Source organism: Blennius ocellaris (assembly GCF_963422515.1).
Source record: "Blennius ocellaris genome assembly, chromosome: 1".
In the NCBI taxonomy this organism is placed as follows: domain Eukaryota; kingdom Metazoa; phylum Chordata; class Actinopteri; order Blenniiformes; family Blenniidae; genus Blennius; species Blennius ocellaris.
Genome location: NC_137650.1, coordinates 25609727 through 25628425, shown reverse-complemented (window position 1 = coordinate 25628425; position 18699 = coordinate 25609727). Strand labels below are relative to the sequence as shown.

Sequence of the window (18699 nt, the reverse complement as noted above, 5' to 3'; positions counted from 1 at the left end):
GCTAAGGACCAAAGCAAATTTATCAAAACAAATCCAAAGCTTCTTCCTCTGCTCCAATGCCTCAGGGCACATCACAAGAGTGCCCCGATCTTACCGTAAAAAGCTTCTTCTCATATGTTTGCTTTTCCTAAACCTTTATAATGCCACAAGAGGGACAGTGTTACCAAAACAGCCACCACAAAGTGCTGAATGAACATCCTGCTAAGAAACCTGTGTGAAACAGGAGCAAGACATAGTTAATATCACCAAGAAAATATGTCCAACAGAGTCATAATCTAAATGTTCTGAACCAGTAAAATTGTATATTGTATCACCATATTCTCTACTATGAAGTAAAATGGACAGAAAAGAGTAAATGGTGGATACAGTCACTCGTATTGAGTAAAAGTGTACTTTACAACGTTGAAAACAAATTGGCCGTGATTCAAAATAATATCACTATTATGCAATCAACCATAATGCAGATTGACTATACTACACGATAATTAGATTTGACCTTTTAGGTTTTGTTTCAATGTGATAAAGATATTTGTAATCATACTTTCTGAAAATAAAAAGATTCTGATAAAGGGATGAGGGTCCATGTTATTTGTCGGTCTGCATAAGCTTTTCACTTCGCTGAGATCATTTTTCTTGCTTTTGTTTGTATGTGTCATTATTTGATCATCAAATAAAGAATTGCTGGTAAATAACTGTTCTTATTCTAAAACATGTGGAAATTGGACTTTTTTGCTGGATACGGTAACACTGCAATGAGCTGGAATAAACTTTTATTTAAATAATTCCTTAGTTACGTTTAAAAAAAGCAATTTCAGAGATTCACATTCAGACTGTCGTTTGCAAAGCACTTTTTTGTTTGCCTAATTAAATACCCCATAATGAGCTGCCTATTTCTACTTTGTGAGACTCGTTGTGACCTTTTTTTCCGTGCAAGGTGCTCTATAAATTATTTTGTTGGAAATGGGTAATTGCTGTATGGCAGGAAAAGACAGTCACACACGCACACACATGCACAGCAGCACTTGTGTGTGCGTCACAAAAATGTCTTATTGGCCGATATCTCAATATTTGTCTGCCAAATCTAAGAAAAAATGTAATAGCATCTTTTTTTTTCATGTTTAAGTTCTCTGAAAGATTCAGTTGAATTGTGCGCCTTTAAAAAAAAGCAAGCAAGCTTTTATTCACAGATGTGCCATCATGCCGATACCAGGTGAGGACATTTACATTGGCTGACTATTCTCTTATCTCTCTGAAATCATCTACAATAAGAACAAAAGTAAAGCATTTCCTCATATTGCGCTCCTGCTGGCTCTCATTTCAAGGCCCTCTTCTTCTACTGGTCCCTTGCCAGCTCTGTAATAAAAAAAACAAAAAAAAACCCTCGAAAGAACAGAAGAGAAAATCTAACCGTAAAATCAGAAAAACCAACAGAGAACACGTGAATGGGAGTAATCTCATCCCAGAGCTATTTTTGAGTGCTTTCCTTCTGTTTGAAGTGGTGCAACATTTCCTACTGATTTATTCTTTGTAGATTTTGTCTCCACCCCGAAACGCCACCTTTCACTCAGCTTTTAGTGAGCTCGCTCATTCGCACACATATGCACTTTTGTTTTCATCTCTCACTGTCTGTCTGACACACACGCACACGCACACACGCACACACACACACACACACACATCCTGTCTCTGTTTTCCTTTCGCGCCTCCTGACAGGTGGTCCTGCGGGGCCCATCGCAGTTGGCAGTGGGCTACATCTCCCACTAAAACCTCTCCATCTGGGTCAAGCAGGAGAACAATAGGCCTCTGAGGAAGATGAGCACAAAACATACACACACATATATCCAACACAGATGCTGATTTGAAATCAGTATGCATCAATTATTTATGCTTCTGCGTGCATGAATGCACATGTGCATGGTAGCATGTCTGACATTATTTTGTCTGTAAGAGTGCTTTATGTCAGAATGTGTGGAGTATTAGTGGGTCTACATGATGTGCATACACATAAAAAAAGAAGGAAAAAAAAGGTTTTTGCCCGGAGTCTCTTCTCAGCTCCCTAATTACTCAGGATGGCAGACTGCAGTTACAGCATTTAGACCATTTTCATTCTACAAATGGTTCCCCTGAAATGTTCTACACTGTCTTTCCTTCCTTCCTGTCCTGCAGACTAAAGCTAGTTTGAATTAATAGGGCTCCCTTGAAAAGAGATCTCACATGGTTAAATAAAGGTCAAATAAAAATAAAAAAAGAGTTGGACTAAGGCACTGTCATAAAAAATACAAAAATACAAAAAGACTGTTGAATAGCCCCACACAACTATTGCCCAAACAATTACTCAAAGAAAAATGTAAAAGTAAAATGTGAGCTGAATTCTATTAACTTTTGCTTCTACCTGATGGCACCCTCAAGGAAATCAAGAAATTAAATGGAAAAGAAAGAAGGTGTCATAGTAACTTCAATTCTCTGCTTCTGTAAGAGAAAAAGGAAATGTCTGCAAGAAAGCCGAATAAGGGTTGTGTAAATGGGAGTTATTGTTCCACTAAACCTCACAAACTGTGAGCTGTTCATTACGTTGAGAAATATCTTTCTAAACCAAATTACAACAGCTTTTAATGAAAATGCAATGACTTTTAGGGAATTTCCTCATCGTGATACAACACAGGACCTTTTCCAACCACCTCATGGAGCAATTACTGCTTAGTTGTTCTGAAAACATAGAAACTAAATGAACAGTGCATATATGGGGCATTTTCAGGCTCAAATCGCTCTATAATTTTAATTTCATTCACCCACTCACACTGGGAAAGGGCGGCAGTACTGCCAGGGAAGATATTCCCAAGTGTCCTGCTTAAGGAAAATTTCACACAAGAACATAAGAAGTGAAGGGACATAACCACCACACAGACCATGACTCACTCACTCCCCACACCACCACCACAAACTATTATCTTGGTTATAAAAAATCTATAATGTCAACCACGAAATGTTTTACAATGTTTGTTATGTTTTCTTCAATACAAAAAAAAAAAAAAATATTGAATGTTGTGCTGACCTGAAGTCTAAAAACATTTATGTAGGTGGGCTGTTCTATGAACTCACCAGTGAGTCAGTCCATCTTGCAATGTTTCATAAAAGTATCACCTTTTGTTGTAACCCTGACCATGCACATGGGCATCTCCTGACAGCAGTGTTCATGGTTGATGTGCAAACATCTTCCATATTAATTTATTTGACTCAGGGTCACAGGGTGCTGAAGTTAATCCCAGCTGACTATGAGTTAAGGCAGCGTACACCCTGGACAGATCGCTATTTCATCCTTTATTATAATAAAATAAGAAGGAATTATAACCTGTGTGTCTGTTTTTATGCTATATGTGAACAAGATACAGACCTGGACATAAAAACTGCCATATAAAGAAGAGGACAACTACAAGTTCTCATGCAATGCACCTTCCACTCATCTAAGGACCTTTTGGGTCAACAATGCAGTTTTCCTGGGATAGTAATATTTGTGCGAGGCCTCTTAAAGAGGCAGGCACAAATAATAATAATAATAATAATAATAATAATAATAATGATAATGCATGGATTTTAGGCTTTTTAGGACACTCAAAGACGCTCCACCACTGTGCCGCCATTCTGGCCTCAGACCAGCTGGTCTTCTGTCGACAGCTCTGACCAGGCCACAATCAAAGTTGACATAAATACAAACTTATTTGCAGATATTGCATAGCAATGCAAAATGCCTTCATCAGTCGCAGAGCTGTGTAGTGTATCTGGTGTGTTGATATTTGATCCTGTCCGAGTGCCAGTGCTGGACGTTTGTGACCACTGAAGTCATTGACATTAGGGAGTTGCTCGATTGCACATTCAATATAAGGTAGCTGCACATATTTCCTTCCCAGCGCTCAGCTCGCTCACGCTGATTCTCCAGACACAGAAGGTCAAAAGTGTGTTCACACTGGTTTCCTGGGCCCATCAGCTCTGCTGGGTGAACCCTGAGCAGCTCCGTCCCAGCCTGCCAGAGCTGTGAAGTTGTAGTGGTAGTCATGCGGCAGTATCAACTCACTCAGCTGTGAAATATGGCTGACGCGATTGTGTGCAAACCACAATTACGTCTCCAGTCACTGACAAGTGACCACAGAGCACTAGTTGTTCAGTCAACTGTGCAGTATGAACTGGTGGACCCTGCCTCTAATGCCTCTATTTGCCCAAAACACAATCACTGCAATGTCACACACAGTTCTAACCATTTAACTTAGAAAGAGATTGGCACTGATGGGGCAGGAGGGGAGTGCAGAGCAGAGCCCAATTGTGCTGCTTAACAATGGCTGAAAGGAAAGCACAAGAATCATTTGCTGGCTTTGTGCGCCTGTGGCTTGGACGGCTTCAGTACATTTCTAATCCGCTATTATTTCATTATTAATGCATGATGCCAATGTGGGAATTTAATTAATGGGGGGCGGGGTGAACTGAAAAGAACAATTTTGATAAAAGGATCATCACTTTTATGGCCAGTCTAAAATGTGTATGTGAAGGATAAACATTTGTATCTTGTATCTTAAGATTTAAGTCCCTCCCCCAAAAAATGAATTCACTCTGTGTCTTCTATGCCTTATACGATTCGAGTCGTTTTTTGTTATCTTATTGTTCCTTAAATATATTAATACAGTGTATTGTGGTACATTGCAGCTCAACATTCACAGGAGTTTGTGAAACAATTGTTCTTAATTGAGACAAAAGAAACTACTCACTTCTAATCAGCTACAATCTGCTGTTCAATTCTAATCAACACATTCTCATTTTTGTCTTTGTAGGACTGCCGACAAGCAGCTCAGCACGCCAGATGATCTGACATCCAAAAAGAACACGATCTACTCCATCGTGAATCGACAGACGATGGTTCAGGGATCACTGATTCCAACTCTGGTTATTTGTTTCTCGTTTCAGTTTCAAGACTTCTGGTTTCTTGGCATATTTTTGTTAATGTCTTGCACTGTGATGGTCACCTGAGCCCATCGTTAGCTGGTCTATTGCTGGTTCTTGTTTTTTTCCTTCAACTTGCTTCATGATTATTTCTTTTTTAGACCTCAGCTTATCCACTTGCATCTTTACCTTGGATCCCTTTGTACATTTACCTGTTGAACTGAATAATTGCTGCACTGAACTTCTCTGAAAAAACAGATTTTTTCCCCCCTGCATTATATATTTACTCTATATATACTGTATATATTTGGTAGACACACAAAGTTCTCACCTGCGTTGTACCTTAACCTTTCTCCTGCAAAACATCAGGGAGCAATCTTCCTGTCACATATTGTATCTCTGCAATCTCCTGCAGAAATGTCTACACAGTCAGTGTTCATCATTTCAGGGAAAGATATCAGATTATCCGGCTGGTGGTCATTAACTTACACACATCCACACATGCTCGAAATGAACCTATATTCAATTGTGAAAATCAATTATAAACCTCAATATCATTCATATAAATCAGCGATTTTAAAATCATCTCATATTCTCATTCTTTAAATGTGAAGCAATGGTAATAATGATTATCTGATGATTATATAATTCAAATATGTAAGAAGTGAACGCAGTTAAGAAAGACATGAATGCTGCTTTACCAGCCTTCTTTCCTCAGGTTAAACGCATAACATATAATTTTGGATGGCGCTGAAAGTATCAAATTTGACTTTGATTTACAATCAAATCGCGTTAACAAGCATTGATACAAGAAGAGCATGAATACAAACAATTCCAGATGCAACTTTCTGGTGTTAGACATGGGCAGTAAATATATCATTGATTTAAAGTTATCTTGTGTCTTTTATTTCTGTGCTTTATAAAAAGCAGAAAAGGCTTAAAACTAGAATTCACATAAATAAATAAAGCCTGGAGTGGTCATAAATGCCGGCAGCCTAAGACAGATTTATTGGCTTAATCGTTGCTGTGCTTCAAGACTCTCTGAATTTAGTAATTCTCTCATTCTGTGCTGAAATTCTGCAAAACTCAGTTTGAGCAGCATCACATATAAAATGTGTGTGCAGACGCTTTGTAAACACGTAATAACATTAATAAAGAACAGATTATCAGCTTTGTATGAAAACAATGGCCTGTTTGTTTGCCTTGAATGGAGGAAAACTTTTAATATGTGTGTGTTTGGATGGTTAGAAGTACCAGATGGGGATCATTTTGGAGTTTACTATGTGGACGTGAGGCTTAGTATTTTAGGCATGCTAATATTTGTTTATTGGGGGTGGACATTTTCTGTTTGAGTGCTTGTCTAATGTCTGTTTGGACAGGAAATGGCCACATTAAGGAACATTTTGCTCTGACATTTGATCTTCTACACGCACAGAAATGGGAAATCCAGCTGTGAACTGATTTTCACACATTTGCAACGACTTATGTCATCACTTGTCCCTACATTCATATCTACAGCTTACTATTAGCAGCACTGCTATAAATAATCTGCTGGTGGGTCGTAATGATCAAAAAGCAACCAAACTGCTGAAAATAACAAGCTGCTGTTTTTCATCATTGCACTTTTCCTTTCTTATTAGCTTCCAGTAAAGTCAAGGTTTGATACAAGCCTTCCAGCAAAGCAGAAGTTAAAAAAAATCCTGCTTGATTTCAGGCGAGTCCAGCATATATCTGTAAAACAAAATGTACACGTCTAAACAGATCTCCAGCTGCAGGAGACGCAGGGAAACAGAGTGTTAGTGTGCTAATTTCACTCCTAATTAGAGGATTAATCTGTTCATTAAGATCTGTGTGAAAAATGCTCAAGTATTGGAGGGCAAACACAGAGCGGACAGATGTGCAGTCTCCGCCTCAGCCTGGCCTTTTAATCATTTAATTAACTGGATGATAAGAAATTACACTGAAAAGCGACGCCGTTTTTTTTATTTTTTGTTGTTGTGGTTGTTATTAATCTTCATTCCACTGGTGTGGTGATGTCTGTTTCTCCATCAGGAACATTCAGTCCGCCACCTCCCCCTGTCTGTCTCTGCCTCCTGCTTTCATTTGCTACAGACCGTAATATTTATGGACTGTCAGGGTCACGGGCAGCCACAGAGAGCATCTCGTAAAACCTTTCACCAATACCCTGCTGGCCCTACTGTAGTTATGTGATCGTAATGGAAAGTCTACAGTTATGATCGGTGTGTGTGTGTGTGTCTGTGTGCATCTGTGTGTATTGTACTTGTTTTGTTTTTTTGTTTTTTCAACAAAATAGATGATACCATTGCTTTCATGACCACACAGTAGTTATGAGATGAGTGTTATGTTTTGTGTGTGTGTGTGTGTGTGTGTGTGTGTGTGTGTGTGTGTGTGTGTGTGTGTGTGTGTGTGTGTGTGTGTGTGTGTGTGTGTGTGTGTGTGTGTGTGTGTGTGTGTGTGTGTGTGTGTGTGTGTGTGTGTGTGTGTGTGTGTGTGTGTGTGTGTGTGTGTTATGAACATACACCAGCATGAGTTACTGGAACAAATGTCCCCTTGCCTTTTGGATTAATCCAAGCGAAGTCATGGGCCATCAGCGTCCAACTGAAATTGTGATGTAAACCACAAACAGCATTTCTCTATGAGATCTAAGACAAGCAAATACAAACATATTTGTCAAATTATACCATGGAGCTTCTCTCACATGTGCCCAAACTCTCTCGTCTGCCAGTCCATCATATCCACCATCTCCTGCAAGCCATTAGGTCAATGTTTGACATGTCAGAGGAAGCTGAAGCCCTCTTCATTCACTGTTAGAATAAGCATAAAAACAGATCATAAACAAGAACAACCAAACAAATCACACTATAGTTAAACCATTTGTTTTTGCAATCACGGGACAATGAAATAAGATAAATGCCTGTGATCACATTCAATACGGTTTGTGTTTTCTACGTTCATGCAATAATCTTATCAGGACATGAATACGTACAACTGTTATGTGTTATGTGTGCTGTTTATACCAAACGTCTATTGAAACACTGGATATACGTTTTGTGTGTGAAATTCAAGAATCAAGATTTAAAATACTCAATTTATCCCCTAGGGCCAATTTAAAACAACCCACGCTGAGTTGTCATGTAAGCACAGACAAGACAGTGAAGCTATTCCATTGTACATATATATATGTGTGCAGTGCTGTCACAGGCTCAGCATTCATCATCCATCTATCTACACCAGAAGTGTCCAACCTCGGTCCTTGAGGGCCCCCGTCGTTCAGCATGCCTGAATTTAATGATGATGTCATCGCCAAGGTTGTGAAAAAGCCCCTCATTGCAATCAGGTGTGTTGCAACTCGGGGAGAGCTAAAACATGCAGGACAGGGGCCCTGGAGGACTGAGGTTGGACACCCCTGATCTAGACTAATATACTCCCAAGGTAACAGGGAGCTGATATAAGCCAACATAAAGCAAAACACACTGGTCACGTCGTCAGTCCAACACAGGACCTGAAGACAATCACATGTCCACCTCAGGACGAGTTAGGGGTCACATATTGACCCCCCCCCCCCCCCCCCCGAGTACAGCCTAAATGCATTTGTCCTCAAGAAAACGGCTTTAAAACAACAAACGTGGGTTTTTGGTAAATTTACTGGTGAAAATCATTTTGGTGGTCACAGAGGATCACTTTGATTTCCTGTGCATCTTCAATGACTCTATTTCAGCCTCACAGTAAGACCCAGGCACTGTTTTGGGAAAACTCACACTTGCCTGTGTGCATAATCACTTGCCTCGGGGTAGACTTTGTGATGACGAGCTGTTACCTAACAAATGCTGCGGCAGCTTTCTGAGCGGTGACAGTCTTCCAGCTTATCCGATCAGATTTTGTCTCTCAAACGACGTCAGGAAACTTTGTTTCTTCCCCAGAAGAAAGACAGAAGCTTCTGGAACTGCCAGAAGGATTTATCACTATGGCATAGACATACTGTATGTTTCAGGGTTGTTGTTTTTTTCTCTCCCCGAGATATTGCACAAAAAAGTGATGCTGGTGTTCCTCAATTATTATCACTACGACCAAAAATACTACTCAAGTGTCAGAAATATGAAAAGTGGGTCATGCACAGTGTATTCGTCTCAATATATCCTATATTATTTTCTCCCGACAGCATACAATAGCAGGAGTTGTTTTGTGTCTCGTGGTTTTCTGCAACCTCATTTTGATCACCTCAGAGCCTGTAAAACCTTGTGCTTGCGCTTGATCTTTGTAGCCTCCCCGTGAGGGTCCAACCCTGAGGTTAGGAAACATTGCCTCAGGAGATTTGTACAGAAAGCATTGCTGAATATCATAAAAAAAAAATGTGCTGACAGGACAGAAACGGAAGGACTCTAATCTCCTAAGATCAGATGTGAATGATTGTTTTTTGTTACCCTGGCCTGCACCAGGAGCCACCAGAGGGTTGATCATATCTCCTGGATCAGGCCTCAAACATGCGCAGGGTCTGACCTGTCGATCTAAAGGTTGATGGATGCGTTGGAGGGTGTTCGGAAGCTCCAGCCTCCTCCCAACCAATTGGGCCTCAAACATTGATTATTACGTCCGCCAAGGATATAATAAAATCACCGGCGCATATTTCTATATATCTTTGTTTGTATGTCTGTTTGCAAGATTACGTCAAAACACCTGCACGGATTTTGTAGAAATTTTCACCACGGATAGATATCAGGTCATAGAAGATTCCATTAAATTTTGGAGGTGATCTGGATCTGGATCCGCATTCGGATCCGGATTCTGGATCAGCTTTTCATTTTATAGGCTTTTAAGGATTACGTCAAAACTACATGAATCTTTGGTGGAGGCCAGAAACCTCTGATTGTTCTTGTTTTGTTATAGATTTACCTAACCAAAGGCTATTTAGTCTGACTGAGGCCCCTGCAATGTGGCTTCAACCTCACCTCACAACAGAGTTACACCTCATTGTTGCTAAGGTAACAAGCTTGATGGAGAAATGTCAGCCAAGGCTGACATTTCTCCAGACTTTCTCCAGACATTTCTCCAGACATTCCTCCAGAGTTCACAGGGCGATAGAGATCTTAAACAATGCTTGGCTTCTAGCACTCCTGGGAATGTACAACTGTGTCTCACTGCCTTCAAAACAATGAAAGATCAAGGTAAACACTGGAAAAAAAAATACTTCATCATCAGACAACAATCACCTTTAATATTCTCAGAGCATTAAGAAGGTTTCAGATGAGACATCGCTTAAATAAATATTTCTACCGTTGACGAACTGCAGTTGACGACAGCTATGACCACTTCCTCTGATTCACTCGGTCCAATATGAAAACCCTCCAGACTTCACTTTGTTTGTTCCAGTGACTTTCACAGACTCTCTATTATGATCAACTCATAAATTTACAGAGTGAGGAATATTCATAAATGACAGCAGGCCAAGTCAATGTTGTGACCAAGAAAACTGCACTGAACAGAGCTATCCAGTTACCGTAAGCCAGGCCAAAGTGTGCCAAAGTCCAATGAAACAGAGACTTTGAGTATTGAGTTATTAAACAGCATGTTAGACATATGCTCACTTCATCGAGCCACCTGATTATTAACATTAATCTGTTTGCTTTGAGCTTTGTCCTCTACTTCTAGTAAGGAAACAAAGGACAGCAGGTCTGTGAGGCTGCCAGAGCGTTGAGCAAAAATGCAAATGTCAGCAAGCTAACAGGCTCACAATGACAAGCCACAAGAGGAAAAGTCATCAAAGTCAGTACTATCCATCCTCAGGGCACCTTGGATTTCAGTCCCACATTTTATGGCGAGCCAACAGATAGTTGCGATATTTCAGTTGCTAAAACGATAAACCAATGTCTCTGCCATCTGGACAATCCTGCTTCCAGCATGACTAAAAGCAAGGATTTCTATTGGAAAATGTGCAATTCTAGCAAAAGCTTCAGTAGTATCTAGAAAAAGACTCAATAGCTGGGTTGTGAAAGAGGCATACAATAAATAGATGCTCATGTCGCACTCACTTGCACTTCAGTTCTTGCAGAAACATGAACATGAAGCAGCTGCAGCACATGTTACCTCCTCACACCTCATGAGTGCAGTGACCGTTTCACCTCACGTTAGCTGTGCTTTTCCATTATTTAAATCTCTCTGCGCTACACTTTAAGCCAGGGATCTAGTTACTACAGTGTAAATACTGCCTTCTGTTTCTTTATGAATGAACCGGCCAAACAAAAGACAGAACAGAACATTGGAAGCTTAAATACAATTAGGTACATTCCCCGAGCTCAGTATGTGCTTATTCACATTATTACAAAGAGAAAAGGCTGATAACACACTGTGCGTTTATAACAGGTTGCACTCAGAAAGCATTTATGCCACCAGTTGCACCTCCTGCCATTTACCATAATTACTGCAATTTCGAGTAAATAGAACATAACAGATTTTCACAATGACAAAGTATTAGTGGAATAATTATTATGGCATGGTGATCATTCTCTTGAGAGCAGAGAGCGGCTGGTAATAGTTACGAAACCTTTCCCGCGGCCAAAATCTCAGTGTCCTGCTGTTATCGATAGATATAAAAAATAAAAAAAAAATGTTCAAAAGGTGTCGCAGAGGACTGGAGATGATCCTGACTGTGGTGACTCCTGGACTGGTCACCAGTTCCCCCAGACAGAGACAAAAACAGAGTCAACCATTGACCTCAAGTCCCATTAATGAACTCTGTGAGGAAACCAGAAAACAAACAATCCCCACACAGGAAATACGCAACAGAAATATTACAATAATTGGCACTGTTTGTTTTTTGGAATATCCCTAAGTGTCACTAAATGTAGCTCCTCACAAATCTCAATGTGCAGGCGTTCAACAAGGTCTCCAACAAGGATTAAGTGGGGATAGAGTAAAATAGAAGTTTAAAATTCAAGATGTCGATACTGCTGTTAGTGGCACAGAAATTAATTTGTTAGTGGTAATGCCTAATGTTTGAACTTGTTGCCTGACAAGGCCTTTCTGTAATTGATCTGCAATGTTCTATTTAATCCTGCATAGGGTTTCTCCTTTCCCTGGCTTGTGAGAGTCATTGGTTAGTCTAAATGGGGAATGAACATGACTGATATGACATATGTTCAGCACTCTTACCCTTCATGCACACGCTCACATTTCAGTGGCGACGGCAGCAAATTACTAGTCTTCCATGGAGTGCCACTTTGGGTTCAGTGTCTTTACTGAGGCAAACCAAATCAAAACTGTCAATAAATGTGAAAGTGTGTGGTTGTCACTCAACGTTAGCCCTGTCCATGATGTATCTTGATCTTTGTCCTGCACCCAAGGCTGAATGACGCCGGCATACATAATGGTTGGATGGATAAAAGAGCACAATATTAGTAAGATTTCCTATTAATACAGAGTGAAGTTGTCAAAGTAAAAGACACTGCCATCCATCATAACTCAACATTCTACAATCATATGTGAGGTGATACTTTTGCAGGAAAAATCTATGCACTGACAATTCATTTTCTCAACTGTATATTTAATATACGTATAATATGTAAACTACTGAATATATTTTACACAAACCTATCACAAAAACAAAGAAAGACAAGTGGAAACTTCCTGACACAAATGCTTCACTACCACAGTGTTGTTTCCCCAACAGGGCAAACAAGGACTTGCTACCCTCCAACTCGCTCTGTGTCTTTCTGCCTCTCTAAAAACACATAATACATCACAGTCACAAGCAGGGGAGGACTGCAGCTTGTCTTGTCTGCCTCCTCTCTCTGAGTGATATGGAGTAAATCTGCCGTGGCATTAATGCAGCAGACCAGACTAGGAAGAAAACTCTGTCGAAAATGTTTATTAGCTAGTCCAGATAAGCGGGATGGGGAAAAGGATTTCCTTCAAATGTGGACACGCCATGTTTTCACATTCCACTGAGCACAATATATCAATACATCTTTGATGTGGTGTTTACAAGGAAAGGATGGAGTAGGCAGAATTTCTTATTCAACACATCTCCTCCTCTCCACAATAGCACATCAGTTTTTTTGTTTTTTGGGTTTGTTTTTTTTTGCTATTTTGGTGTATGAACATCTTGTTGTGAGTTGTGAGTTGACTTGACTGCAAGTTTTGCTCCGTATCACTTTTCTTATTTATGACTCATAGTTGCCTCTCCAACACTTAAAGACACAAAAAATATCTGCAATATCTCAGAACTCTGCAAGCAGAACAAGAGCGAATTATCCCACACTGTGATTTCGATTCGCGTTTTTATTCTGAAATAACATACGGGCAGAGTATATGCGCAACACAAAATTCCTCACCGTCCAAAAGCATCTTGCTCAAGGACACAAGGTGAAAAAAGGCATGCTCACAGCATTGTTTAAAACTGTGACCTCTTGTTAGCCTCACACTGCGAACACGCCACCATAAAGAGTTGACAACATACAATGAACAAATCCTAAATAATATAGAAGCCTGTATTTGCTTTCCTGCCAGTGTGTGACAACTCTTATACCTGTCCCTTCAATATAAACTGGGAGATTAGTTTAGCTTCGGCAGACTCTCGGGGGACTAATTTCAGACACAGCTCTGGGGTGGTAATCACCACATGGTTGCTAGGCAACCGGTGATGACTCCATGAAGTCAACAGAGAGGCCAAACACACGTTTCTGCCAACGTGTAGCACCAACTCACTGTGTTAGGTATTTGTTTTCTATCTTTACTTAACAAAAGATAGATTTTGATTTATTATGTGACCTTCAAAAAAAGAAACAGTTTCTCCCTGTTTCTCATCCTTGTGCAGAATTCAGCGAACCATGAGATAGTGGTTTCAATATTTATATCCAAATAGTAAATGTCATCTTCGCATTTATACTGTTGGTCACACACGCGCACATGTTGTGACAGCTGCCACACAAGGTGCTTGCTCCTCCATTAGGGGTTTTAGTTTGAGTATTTATCTGGGTATAATGTCCAAGGAAACTTTATCCCATAAACAGGCAGAGCCGGGAACTGCATTATAATCTTTGGGTTGTTATACAAACAGCTTTACCACTCAAGAACAGTTGATTAAAGAAACCAAGCCATTGCCTCTCTGAAAACTCATTAAGCTTGAGTAAAACAAAGAGGGAATAGCTTTTAAATACATGACACATGTTAGAAAATACTTGCTTTAATCAAGCAAAACGTATTCAGTGTACGTAGTACAGATCTCTCAAGTCAGGCAGTTTCAACAGTTTTTCATAGTTGGAATTTTGCAAAATGTTTTGGTCTAGACGATTAAAAAAAGCTGGTAGGTATTTAGATTGTAATTTTTCAGAATAATGAAATAAAGAAATGTTTTATTGGTGAGCAAAAAATTATCTGTGACACCTCACTCTGCTATGATCACTTTAGATTGGGTAGATGAGGAGTCTGAATTATAACAAGAGCCATCGATTATTACAGCAACACCGCTAGTAACAGTTTTTAGCCACGGAACACGAGTCGGCTGAAATTTCACATGCTGCATTTTTAGTTTTAGTTTTGGTTTCAGCTTCAACAAGCCAAAACTATTAAGAGCAATTCAGGGGAATTTGAGGATTGTTTTATACCCTCTAGTTTTGTTTAATCATTAATGTTCTATACCATATTTTTCTAGAATGTGATAAACTAAAAACACAGAATCATTATTGCCTCACAAACTTTAATCTCATAAACAAAATTATAAAAAAAAAACAACACTCCATCTGTACACTCATCCATTAAACATCAGACTTCTTTAACAATGAAAAATGTGTTAAGAGTATTAATAGATAATCTGTGAGGTGATTAATTGAGTATAAAACTAATCTTTTAAACAAGAAGGTGTTTACAAGACTTGAAAACTACCCAGATCATACGATTATCCCTTGAATCTCATGTTGTCCTGTAAGAGTCCACCCTCCTAGAAGCCAGCTAAGAAGCCAGAGTCTTTAGCGCACACGCTTAAACGATCTGGACTAACTCCAGTTATAACGAATCATGATGCAGAGCATGACCACCCACGGTTGGCAGATGGCTTTGTGCCATGTTGCCAGGCCAGAAAGTGCCCAGCCGGTGTATTAGTCACCTGCCAGTCATCTCTGGGTCAGAGCCAGGAATGGAAACTCTCGCCTCTCAGTACTGAACACTTATTGCTACAGTAAAGCTGACATAAACACGACTGGATATTACAAAGGAGCTCTCTTAAAAATATGCTGCAGCAACCATGAACTAGTATCTTTGCACACGAGCAAGCACAGATTATTCGGCTAAATTAGTAGTGTTTTTTAAGAAAACAGAAGTAAGAGGATTTAACTCTTTCAAGATATACAGTACATGACACTCATTGCCTCTCACACCAAAATGACGGGCTGCTTCACTTGATCCCCAAAAGCTGGAATGAATCAGATCTCATTCTCTGATCTGATGTTTCACAAAGGGGACGAGATAGAGAGGAAAAGAGATGTGTAGACGGAGGATATGAGTAGCAAGAAGGCAAGGTGATAAAAGTATGGAAACTGAGTCATACACAGAGAGGCGGAGAAGTGTGTGAGACAATGTGGTAGAGCTACAGAAATGAGGTGAGATTATATACTGTATACGGCATTGAGTGAGGATGGAATAGAATTGAACATGTGCTTGAAGCCGATACGCTCCTCGGGGTCTGATTGTTGCTATAAAGGACATGAAAACTTTACAAGCAAACTATGCAGCCTCTGTAAGACTTCTCTATGAGTCACTCATACAGAAACCATACAGGATTGTTGCATAATTAGCAGTTTGTAAACATAAGAGCAGAATGAATAAATGCTAGTTAACAAAGCCTGCTTTTTAACTCACCTTCAACAATGACTGTACACAAATCCACGCCAGTAACACTACAGTTAAATTGACTTATGTCATCATAGTACAGGTACGAAATCCAGCTTTTGAGGAAGTGGTGCAGTCACAATAATCTGGATCAAACACACTCTCCAGACCAAGGAAATTATACAAGCAGTGTGGGTTGGCAGTACTTTTATGTAGCAAATGAAAAGGAAGTAGAATAGAAGTTGCATCAGAAAAAAAAAAATGCATGCAATCACTCAGGAAGCTGAAACAAGCCTTTCCCACTGTGCAATCCGGGACAGAAACAACCTGCAGCAGGTGGTGAGGCAGAGCACATCATAAACAGGCCACTGTTTCTCCTCAGAGATATTCACAATGACACAAAGAAAAGTAAATTGTATCAGAAAGACCCCACCCAACCAACGTTACTCCTATTCTCTCTAGAGGAGATACATACTCTTTTAAAACCTCAACAAATGGACTTGAATTTTTCCTTTATTCATTTGAACCACTAGCTTTATTTTTTTTATTGGTGTTTCTGGAATAGCGGCACCAAGCAAACAACACTTGCATATCCCCATGTTTTGTTTTGTTTTGAACTATTCTAGGTGTGATGGCAGCCCCATTAATCCTGCTACTTTGTTGCATGTTCTTTCTTTTTCTAGTGTTTCAGTGGTACGTGACAAAAGGCACCATTTGCTCCTATGGTACTTAACAATTAATACGTGACTATATTTCCTTGATCATCTAATCCCATGTCATGATTTAGTTGCAAAATACCAGAGTGGGTGCAATTTAAAAAGACTATCATATGATCAATAACTAAGATGCAAACATAAACATAATATCAATACAATGTATTAAACCTGCTGTCAGTATTGTGATGATGCATCATAACTAAAGAAACATTAAACACAGAATGTCTCGGAAAGTCTGGATAGAAATGAAAGGTCTTTTATGTTTGCGCAAATTAATATAATAGATGCCTCAATTTATTGACAAAACACATCTGCATTTAAGATTATAAAAACTACCTTGGGTTAGTTAAGAGGAGATTGAAAGTGCCATAAAGATTTGAGCAGATGCCTCCTGAGGTGTGGGTCGGTGTGATTGTAGAAAATATTGTTAGTCATGATGAATAATGCATTAGCTGAAGGCTAGTGTACGATTCATAATAGAGTATTATTTGCATTTGATGGGATGTTCCACCTGCTTTTCTTTCCTTGATTTTTGTTGCCCTGTCTTGCTTAGTAGTGAAAATATGAATCAACCGACACTGATTTTGTTCGCTGGTATCTACGCAGCTGCATCAGTCCTCAGTGCTACACAATTCTTCTTATTGGCAGATATTAAATGCAATTCCTGTTCAATATGATCATTTAAAAATGATGTGTGCATTTTCTTTCCCGCGTCAACAGTTTGACAAGTGTGTGTGTGCAGGTGCTGTCATCCTTGGATCGGAGCGCTGCTGACACGGCAATACAAAGCCTTCAATGCATAATTGATGCTGTGTTTGAACTGAACTACACAGTTTAGATTGTTTCCCTCCGAGATAGCTGAAACTGACAAGAAAAGTGAAAACCATTAAAACTTCTGACTGACTTTTGGTCATGTTCTTTCCAGGTCAGTGGCTGTGAAAACATACAACACTGGAGCTGAGATCGACTGGTTTTAAACAAAACCTGGACAAGCTTGAAATGCTGAAAATACATTTAGTGACAACACCTACTGAACCACAAGTGTGACCAGAAACACGGTTTGCTCAGTGGTATGCTAAGTTAATAAACCAAGATGACAGATGAAGGACTCTTTGGCGGTGCAGTATGAAGGAAGTAATGGCGAGTCTGTTGTTTTGCTGCTGCATTAAGAGAGGACTGCTTTCATTCACATCCTACAAACTAGACAACCTTGGTCTTAAGTGAATGGAAAACTGCTTAAGGACAAACTGAAACAAGCTGCAGGTCTCTATGTTTAGACTGCTGAGAGACCTTTAATGAGCTAAGCTTCTCTCTTACGTTCACTTTCCATACAGTCCGACATCACCAATGCTTGTTTTAAATTATCGTATATATCTTATGTTATCTTTGCGAAAACTTTGTGTTTTCCTCTCCTGCAGTCTTTGCTCTCTCTCGTCTCTGTACTTCCCTGCAGGACTTTGAACAGCAAAACTGGTGGTTTGGTGATGAAATAGCTGTGTTGTTATAAAAGAAACATAAATTAATTCAGTGATATTAATACAAATAGCTGAAATAAACATTGACTTTAGCTTTTTTTTGTATTGGACCAAACAGCCGTGTTTGGCCCTAAATTCTCTTTCAGACCCTCCAATCAGCCCAATTCCAGTTTACTGATCAGACATTGTCACCTGGCTTTTCCTATTACGATTAAAATAAAAAACTGTTAGAAATTGCAACAAATGGAATCTTGCAGTTCAAGACGTGCCCAGTCTGAAAAACTATGTTGGGAAAGATGAAAACGAGTGACATTGATTTATTCGAATGATTGCCCCTCCATCATAGTTTAATGTTTAATCAAAACGGGTCATTGTAAGTGTTTTTGGGAACCTCTCTATTCTCTTGTATTTACTGAGACAAATGTTCTAATCCAACTCGAAAAGAACAACATGTACCAATCAGCTCAATAAAAGGCTCCCTCTCTGATATTAGAGCTTTGTTCAGAGCTGTCAGATTAGCAGCTAAGTGTGGGTGTTCGGAGGACACTCACCACGAGCGACAGCGGCCTCTTCCATGACACCACACCGATGAGACCGGAGAGCAGAACCTGGGAGAGAAAACCCAAAACAGACACTGTAAGAGGTGAGCGATACAGACAAGGGCATCAAAACACCACATGGATTTAATGAACAACGTTCCATTGTTAGCGGCGGGGAGACACACTTCATACACTGCAGGTCTT

At 39.7% G+C, this 18699-nt stretch overlaps 1 protein-coding gene across 1 annotated transcript in view; it reads right to left on the bottom strand.

The window, feature by feature from the left end:
* The window catches only part of fam189a1 (family with sequence similarity 189 member A1), a gene marked incomplete at both ends in the record, with an annotated part of 108734 nt that overhangs the window by 42472 nt on the left and 47563 nt on the right, over window positions 1-18699 (bottom strand). Inside the window, one exon of the mRNA XM_080507765.1 lies at window positions 18508-18564. Within this exon, the coding sequence (XP_080363891.1) occupies window positions 18508-18564 (57 nt within the window). The remainder of the gene's footprint in view (window positions 1-18507; window positions 18565-18699) is intronic.